Below are 9,564 nucleotides of genomic sequence, written 5' to 3' on the forward strand. Positions count from 1 at the left end.
ATCTTTTCATGAGCTCGTTAATTTAAGCCTCAGCCTTACGCTTAAGATTCATACCCGTTTCGGTGGCCCTGGTGCCAAACCATGTTTCAGCAGAGCGCCGCACTCGCTGACGTCTGTCAAGATATTCATGCCCGCGCGTACCGCCTCCTTACCGACGGCTCGGGCTCCTCTCGATAGCAAAGGTAACACGCACCGAAACTGACACCCGAGAAAGCTACCGATACCATACCCTCGCTGATACGGCGACCCCGCGAACACCCGAAATTTTGTGGAATATCCCCCACCTATCTGCGAATCGTAGTAATCGGTGTAATGAGGCATCAGTCTACCCGTTTAAAGTGTAATGTTACGGAGAGCGTCCGTGATTCGAATGGGATAGGTTCGCCCAGCTGGTCTCTTATATGGATATCGATCGTTTGAAAAGTCGTGCGGAGCAACAGTATGTACTTTAACGGTGAAAACGAGAGCACTTTTACGGCGGCGTACACATATTTGTTATCCATCTGCAGGGGAACCACGCGAAGCAAGGGTGTTTTGGCGTCTCCGGTGATACACGGCTTGCAGACATCGGTGTAAACAAACAGCATCTTGGATAGGGTGTTGATCACCGGTTGATTGGTCATCACAATGGGTTCTGCTTTCGATACCACGACCGACTCGGTAAAACCTAGGATGCGCGCCAGAGATCGGCAGAGTCTCAGCTCGTGCGGATCGTCTAGATCGTTATCGGTAGAGACGAACGATATGCTCGTAACAAAGCGCTGCGTTGTTTGCTATCCAGATGGCAAATAGCCTTTAACACTGTGGCGTGCTTCCGCCCTATAGAGCAGCGTGCGCTGGATACCATTACAACTGAATACTGGTACGTCTCGATCGGTGTACCCGCCCTTTATACCCTTTCGCGGTACGTACACATAGTGGAACGGGTCCGAAGAAAACACGCACGTGCGAAAGCGACAGATATTGGGGGTCGATTGCTTCAAATCGAGTGGTAGATAACCATGCGGTTGGGCCGTGGTATCGCGGTAGACTTCCTGTACGAAGCGCGGATTTTCAGGAAACACCTGTCTCGCCAGATGCTGTATCTGCGGTCTGTCGCGCGGATTTTTAAATACAACGATGTAGTTGGCATTCAACGAGATATCGCGCTGTCCTGTTCTCTGATGAAAGAGATTCTGCGTGATTAAGATAACGCTGATGTTCTTATGATGGCTGCCTTTGATAAAAAGGTCGACCACCGTGTTATTGGACTTATTCCCTCATGAGATCGTCGATGATGACGAGTTTCGGCCGCGGGTCGTTGCCGTAATTGATGTTCCGCGGCAGTCCCTCGTGAAACTCTATAGCGCTCCCGTACTCTCTGTACCCCTCCTGCCACTCTGCATAGTAAAAGAGAACACGCGCAAAACGCACGTCGCTCATGATCTCGATGAAGCATAAGAACTTCTTTACGAAGAACGTCTTCCCACACCCCGTGGGTCCGCAAATCATCGATGTCCACGGATGTTTCCACCTTGTATCCATTACAACGAATGAAGATATTTGACAATGATCCTTAGGTATATAGTTTTAAACCTCTATCGCGATTCACTCCCCCCTAACACGGGACCCGGGCGCGGCATGCGCGATACCACGAGTCTTGTAGATCGCGCGCACACGCGAGCTCCTATTGCCAACGCTGCTAGAACCTCGTCGGTGCGAGCTCACCATACCCGATGAGCATCGTTTAGATGTAGTGTTTTGTAATATGATCGCTGGCTAGCCCGTGTACGCTGCTAGCTCGTTTCATTCTGTAACATAATGGGTTGGGGTGCTTTATCGAATTATAGATACTTTAAGAATATTGTTACAATAATACTTATTACAGGTGTTCATACAGGTGTATATAAAATATTACTATCGTTTAGAATGTTTTATGAAATATATATAATGGTAGTTATACAAAACCGTAGGGTAACGATCCGAAACGACCGTCACGACGTTTTTTGCGGAGCTCCGTTTGTTTACAAGTTTTAGATTCTAACCGTGTCACAAGATCGTGAAACGGTGTACGACATATCGCATCGAAGTGTAAAACAACCGGCTCGGTAGTCTCCCCACGTACGAAAGAATGCATCCAATCGTAATTAATCGCTAAACTAGTTGTATAGTTTAGCGTGATATCTTTTACTATATGTGAGAGCCGTCTGGTTTACACACTTTATACGCATAAAATTTTGGACCTCCTAATACGAAGGACGTGATGTAGCTACCAACACCGTATGATTCTAGCTCATCTGTTAAATCGCCCAAAAGGCTAGCGAGCGGTGGCGTGTAATCGTTATCACTGTGGCACCCACCCGACACGTATATACACGAGTCGGTGTCGTAATATACCACCCGTCGATCTAATTTCTCGAGATAGTCATACAGTTTAAGGCGAGCATGAGCCGTGGTGTATGGAGCTATAACGACGTTGGTGTACGGTGTCGGTATCAAAGAATCTTTCGTATTTCGCGTGTTAACGTAAGGCATCTCATCGTCTATAGGTAAAATACCTGTAATTTCGATCTCTGGGCATATAAATAAATTCATGAGTTTTTGACATGTTGTCACGATTTCTGTTTTAGGTAAATTTTCGCGTTGAACAAACTTGCCCCAAAAAGAATTTAGACATAGCTTTGCAACGGACCGTAGACCAGGGTTCGATTGTATATTATCAGGATCGAGACGAATACCCTCCACCCTTTCATATTCCTCTATGTACGCCTGCTGAGCCTCTTTGTTATCGACGCATTCACGCGGCCAACCACTCGCCTCCTGCTTGATTTTTAAGAATGTCCGCAAAATGATCACTCGTCCGCGTCGTTGGGTTGTACTGCGTGATTTTATACTGCCATATCTCGTGTATACGCGTGATCTTATACCCCTTACATACAGCGCGTCTAACCTCATCCACAACCCAGGTCCCTTCGAATACTCTGTCCTCGGGGTTTTCGTGTGGACAGGATTTCTGTAGAGTAGACTCGGCGCAAGAACGACACAGAGCAAAGAGTAACTTACCATGCATACGCACTGGTAAAACAGGGTGATACAAATTCCGTGGTGGTAATACAACGCATTTAATCAGACCCTCCACGTTATCAATGTTATAAGATTCACCCGTTAATTCGCAACACTCGGCGCCCACATACACCCTCGGATGACCTACGGGGAATTTTCCTGTTTTCGATATGAATGGGTACAGCGAGCATACATCCACACAATGTATTCTCTATGACCCTTAGACCTCATAAAAACTTATGGTATTCCCTGTACTACCGCCGAAGAAAGCATCGCGGGGTTCAAGTGGTTCCTGCAACACTAGTGGGTTATTGTTTAGTTCCCGGTATAATTCAGACTGTTCCGGCTCGTTAATCCAGCAATCGAATTCGCACTCCCAAATCTCCGTCGGTTCATAACCGAGGAACCGAATCTTATCGTTAATTGCCTGTGTTCTCTCGAAGCGTTCATCCATGGATTCGTCTGTGTGTAAGCGGGTATCCCTGTTTATATGGTAACACGTGGGGCAACCATGCCAGAAACAGCCTTGAAATTGAAATATGCGCTGTACACCGGTATCGACATCGTGATGGTACCCGTCAACAGGCGTACCCCCAGGTAAGCGGTATTCCCGTGTACGCCCAGCATGGGCTATGGTACACCCCAGACGGCAGTCCAGCGAAAGGAGCCATAACAACACCTTACGCGATTGTTTGTCGCTGTAACGATACCCACCCGATGGTAAAATAGCTATCTGTTCATCGCGCAAAAAATTTTTCCGAAAAACCCTCGAACACGCCGAGGCTATGGTAGTGCTTTCTGAAAAGGGGCAAACGTTACCGTATCGCAGGAACATTTCGCGGAAAGAGACACAGGCTTTTTTTAGGATAGTGACATCTGTTTTACAATAATCGATTAATTCCGTTCGAAAGTTAAATACGTAGCCCGCTGCTCGTTGCTCGTTATACCGCGTTAAAAACAGTGAACGGTTGGTGACATCGTCTCGGATGAATAAAACTGGAGCGGTGGTAGCGGTCCTATATAGTTTTGATTGTCGGGGTGTTGAATAGATGTGGAGAGATTCCTTTTTTCAAAACATCAGTGGTCGAAAGGCCAAAGGCTTTTGGTAAGGCAGCTAGGGGCATGTGAAAGTAATTAAGACTATCTATAAAGGTTACACGACCGGTTTTCATCATTATGATGCTTCTACCGTTAAGTATCAATGTTGGGGGTTTTACACTTTTCCTTTTCCACTTCAAGAGATATCTTAGTATAAACTGCGCATCGAAACCCTTGGCGTTATGCGCTATGCAGATAATGCGCTGAAACGACTTCCTTGCAGAATCATACGCGAGCTCGACAAAATGTATGAATGAATCCTGTTCGAAAGTATTTTCGCGCACACCGCAGGACGGGCACAGTTTCGTGAGATTGAGATCGTTAATGCAGGTGATACAGACATCTTGAACAACGCACAGGTTTGGAGTATGAATGTACGTTGTGTCATTACCGGGTAGTTTGTTTATCTGTTGTGTTTCAAAATCGTAAAATAAGTACATTCTTTTTTTTTTTGACTGGTTGAACTTTTCACCGGTCTTACGTAACACTGATGCTCTATATTGCTTAGGCTTTTACAAACTCTGCAGTACCCTCTATCACAAGAGTGTTTCCCCTTCGTTCTTTGAAGAGATCTAAGACATTGTGGACAATTCCGCACGGATTGACAGACGCCCTTTTCTTTTCCCTTTTGTTTGTTAAGTAGAATGTTTATATGGTTATCGAGGCATGTTGGGCCGAAAAAATACCTACAGCAGTTGAGACATTTCACGGTGGGGAAACTCGTATCACAGAGTGATTGTCCGAAACATCTAGCACACTTGTGAGAGCATCTATGCTGTGTTACGTTTGTGTGGCCTGGTTACATGGTATACAGAAACCGCAACTCCCCGTAAATTTAGAATCGGTTGATAATATTTCAAATTATTATAATATAAAATGTGGAGCGTCTGCCACGGTTTTTCCGATCCGTATACGACATCAACGATTTGCGATCCGTCGTACAACGGTTTCTCACCGGTTCCTATATTCTCAAACTCGTAAACGACAATGACTATACCCTTCTGCACGAGGTATCTTCGAAATTTGTTGATTTCCTGAATACCGCACTCGTCAGATGGTATATCTACACCGGCGTTTCACACAAGTTCAAGAGCAAGTTGTTTTTATAATCTACCCCGTTGAGAGCGCACAGATTCCCATTTCTCGGTTAATTCTCCCGAGCGCACCTCGCCCCGTTCTACGTATACCGCTGCTGCAACGAGCGATCTAGGCAGGCAGAGATTATCCGAGTTCGCGATGGTCAGATAGATTGCTTTTTTACAAACGCGTGTGTTAGTTGTACACGAGCAGCACCCACCGGTACTTTGACTATACATGACGAAATAACAAAAGATCTATCTAGTTGGAATGTGCCCGTGCTCTGTGTGACACCCGATATTATACCCCACACATCTCTTTCGAGAAAATCACGACCGGGTCTGTATGACAACCATGCGGCACCCTGCGCAAAACTATCTGAATTAATTGTCAAACCTATATAGTCGCGCGGAGTGCATGAACTTGTGAGATATGTGTGTATGTCCCTGACAGCTCCTTGTAACCAAGACATTACACTAGTATCTTGGTCCTCGGGTGGTTGGGTGATAGTTATTCTTATTTCACGCCCGTATAAACGAAACCTTTTTATCCGACGCGTCATTTGGGATTGTATGGTAAACCTATGGCCCGGTGGTAAAACATCATTTATCGGTAACCTCTTCTTCTTCTTCTCCATCTTCATGATCATTGTCGTCCTCGTTTGATTGAATGATACGGCCACACCCCATTTGACAGTACATCTCGTCGTCATTCGCAGCGTCTAGTGATTGAACAGTATTTTTTTTATTCCAATTACGAAATACCGTAAAATTATTAACAAGTGCACTAACTTCTCATTCTTCACGAGGAATAATTGCCGATCCTATGTACGAGAATAATGCGTCTAATTCGATTTCACCATTCCCAACATTTCGAGATTTAGTAATTTCTATTGAAAAGTGGTACAGTGGTAGTACAGAACATCAATATGTTGTTACCTTCTTCGGAGAGAACTGGCTCCATGGTTTCGGAAATGCTCTGTGCATCGTCATCGGAGTCTGTATCGCCGTCCGTGTCATCGGTATCGCTGGCCAGTAGTGCTATCCGCGCCTCTTCTTCAGCGATATCTTCCTGATGCGGTGATAGGGGAATGACCGGGGATCTTGGGACTCTGAATGGTCCGTTGTTAGGTGCGGGGACATTACCATCAACCATCCATGACTCTGATTTTCTTTAAAATATTTGAATTTTCCTGATCATTCGAAATTGCTGTTATTATTAAAACATTGGTCGTTATCTCCTACAGATTCATGCTCGGGGTTAATAAAGCTACTGCTACTGCTATCACTTTCTTCGCTATAACGATCATACAGGCGTTGTGTTAGCGTCGATGGGCCTGGTAGTGGCTCTGTATAAAATATATAACTTAGATAAAGTTCCACACTTATTTATTATAAATTTGTTACCATTATCGTGATAGGCTGTTGTTCTGCCATTTGCAGAGCACCCCGTCACATCATCGAGACATCTCTGTAGCATCAAAGCCTCCGCTTCGACATGTTCAGTACGGAATCTTGTCAATTTTTACGACATTTGTTTTGAAAGATACACGTCTTTTTTTCAAGCAATGTTATTCGTAGATGGAAATACATACCTCTGTGGTACATGTGGTGTTGCATCATGGCTATTGTAATTTCTTTATCACACACACCACGCTTAGCGATACATTTGACAGCTACCTCGAATATGTATGGATCATTCTTGAAGTAACCCAGTCTATGCCCTCGGGCTAGCACTCGTAACGTACAGTGACTGAATATGCTTTTTAATTGACGTGTCAGCAAATGAAACCCTAAATATTCCAATTCGCGACACCACACCGTTGAAAATAATTTCGGATTTCTAGGTGTGTTTAACCTGTGAGACCTCACGAAATTGATTATACATTCACGTATGTTTCGTTAATCGACCATTATCGATTGGGAGATTATCACATCAGCAATTAGTTACAAACAGGGACAATGTCTTCGGAGACATCCAAGTGTTAACTAAACAGCGGTGCATATTCCCAGGATGGGTCTCGATGGAGCGCTGTTATTAGTTTTACAGGAATTTTGCAACGATGCATAACAAAATGACACTACTAGGTGTCCAGTAAAAAATACATCGTGGTTTCACAGCGCTAGTTGTCCACAATAATGTTTATTTGCGCTGCTGTCGATAGAACATGTTTCTTATTATTAATAAAAAAAATCTATTTTTTGTTTTTCCGTTGCACCCAAAAAAAAATCCGGACAATCAGGATACATTGTGAGATGGAGCAATATAAAGCATATACTGCTACTTCAGGAATAACAAATATCATCGATATTTACTTACGTATTTTTCCTCCGTGTAGGGATAATGAGATCATACACGCTAATTATTTTAAATAGGCGAACTCATTGATATCTCCATTGATGAGTTCAATGTTGGGTTGATAGGCTTTTTTTTAGTCGATAGCGACACCAAGTATATATTGTTACACGATATCGCGCTGCGATGTACAACGCTATGATGTATCATTAGTTACAGGGTGTCGCGATGTGTCACACCATCGTGACTTCAGGCAAAACAATATAATTCGGTGGATTACGCAAAATCAGCATTAGGCATATCAAGACCCGGATCACCCTACTCTTAAATGTCTGGATATCCTGCAGTGTAGTATCTTACCATATCAGCAGATTTATTCAATAACATCCGGAATTGTTCTTTTACACGACCAGTACTGCAGAGTCTTACGACGATAACATTAAGAACGCTGATTGTGTTATTTGTCAAGATGTTCAAGAAACAAGTATTACTCTCTACCTACGGACTAAACCGATCATTCTCGAAACAAATAAATACAGGTTTCTCGCTGAATCGTTCAGGAAACCTATCGCCCGTAATACGCCTCATTAATCAAGATTATTTCGGTGTGGAGTTTGAAGCTGACGAGTGGGAGACCGTCAAAGGCCACTTTCCAATCATCGATAAATTCTTCAGCGATACAGATGTCACCAAGGATGTGTCCAAGGATTTCAATAGTTCTATATCTACAGGAGGTCATGAAATATCCTTTACGTTTTCATATGGTGAGCGCGCAATCTTATTCAAACCAATGACGCCCACCGCTGTGGATAGTAGTTTTTCGGGAAATAAAGAAGTCAGAGCCTACATACCGTCTGTGGTGATGAAGAAGGTTTCCTAAAGAAGAAGAAAGAACCTAAAGAAGATCCTGAGTTGCATTAACGTCCAAACAAATCGACTACACAATATTACGGCCAACGTTAATAACTGCAAAGATGTGCTGGTGGCTGAGCTGGATCGACGTGAGGACGAAACAAAGGATACCATATTGGATGATCTTCAGCACCTCTTGAAGAAAAAGGATCTGCGGTGTACTTCGATTTACCAATTATTGGTTGACTTACTTTCTGTATACAACCACGAGTGATATGACATACAACCACGTGTCTTTTGTACAGAGCACGGCATAGCCCCTGGCCGCAACTGCAGCAACCAACGAATTCGCGCACAGTTCACAAGCGCCCTAATACTCTTCATCTAGAAAAAAATGTATCGCGTGTTTTGCATAATATATATATATATTGACACGTGGCACCCGCGGGACGGCCAGTTACATAAAAATATAGGCACACGGAGGACCGTGCCGCCGACCAAAGCCGCCGAGAGAATGCCGACGACGCCGAATGTTTGCGGTGAGAGGAAGCCGGGGAGAGAAACCGGCAGCGCCGAGTCCGGAGATCGAGCAGGCTCGGGTAAGTTCGGCGCCACCCGGAGACTAGCTGGGTGTGAGCGCCGAAAAACGAAGAGGGGACCGAGGCGAGAGCCAACGCACGAGTTCCGGTGAACTCGAGATTTTTCGGGAATCCTCGGGCCGGGGGGTCGAAAGAGAGAGAGAGAGAGAGAGAGAGAGAGAGAGAGAGAGAGAGAGAGAGAGAGAGAGAGAGATTTGATTGATTGATTTATGTTTATTACCTTTCTTAGCTGTTTGTTGTACATTGCTTTACATGTTTGATATTGTATGATTGATATTATATTGTATGATATTATATTATATTGTATGATATCCTTAATTAATTGTACTAATAATATAATCCTTTAAGATTCTCTTGTATGTTATGCGTTTTTCACAACTTTTGACCTCCATTGGTAGCGCGCTGTACATTTTCACCCCTTCATAGGGCACGCTTTTTTGGGTACTTCTGGTTCTTCTGAATTGTATTCGAATATTTTCCGCTTGAGTCGTCTTCCTCTTCTTTAGATTTATCTGAGCCTTCTGTATTCCGATAACTGAACCATTCAGTTTACGGCATTCTCGCCGTAAGTCTTCACTGGCAGCTGCCAGGGATTCCACCT

General features: G+C 44.1%; 1 protein-coding gene across 1 annotated transcript; it reads right to left on the reverse strand.

The window, feature by feature from the left end:
* Positions 1 to 1,263: 1,263 nt before the first annotated feature.
* Positions 1,264 to 6,625, reverse strand: LOC112494809 (acidic leucine-rich nuclear phosphoprotein 32 family member E-like). Its single transcript, XM_025088098.1, has 3 exons — positions 6,156 to 6,625; positions 5,835 to 5,938; positions 1,264 to 1,790 (listed from the first exon to the last, which is right to left on the reverse strand). Exons 1-3 carry the CDS (start codon positions 6,370 to 6,372, stop codon positions 1,776 to 1,778), a joined length of 336 nt encoding a protein of 111 aa, XP_024943866.1. The 5' UTR covers positions 6,373 to 6,625; the 3' UTR covers positions 1,264 to 1,775.
* Between the last annotated feature and the right edge of the window lie 2,939 nt (positions 6,626 to 9,564).

The sequence above is a fragment of the Cephus cinctus genome, unplaced genomic scaffold (assembly GCF_000341935.2).
Source record: "Cephus cinctus unplaced genomic scaffold, Ccin1 Ccin1_scaffold0818, whole genome shotgun sequence".
NCBI classification, from domain to species: domain Eukaryota; kingdom Metazoa; phylum Arthropoda; class Insecta; order Hymenoptera; family Cephidae; genus Cephus; species Cephus cinctus.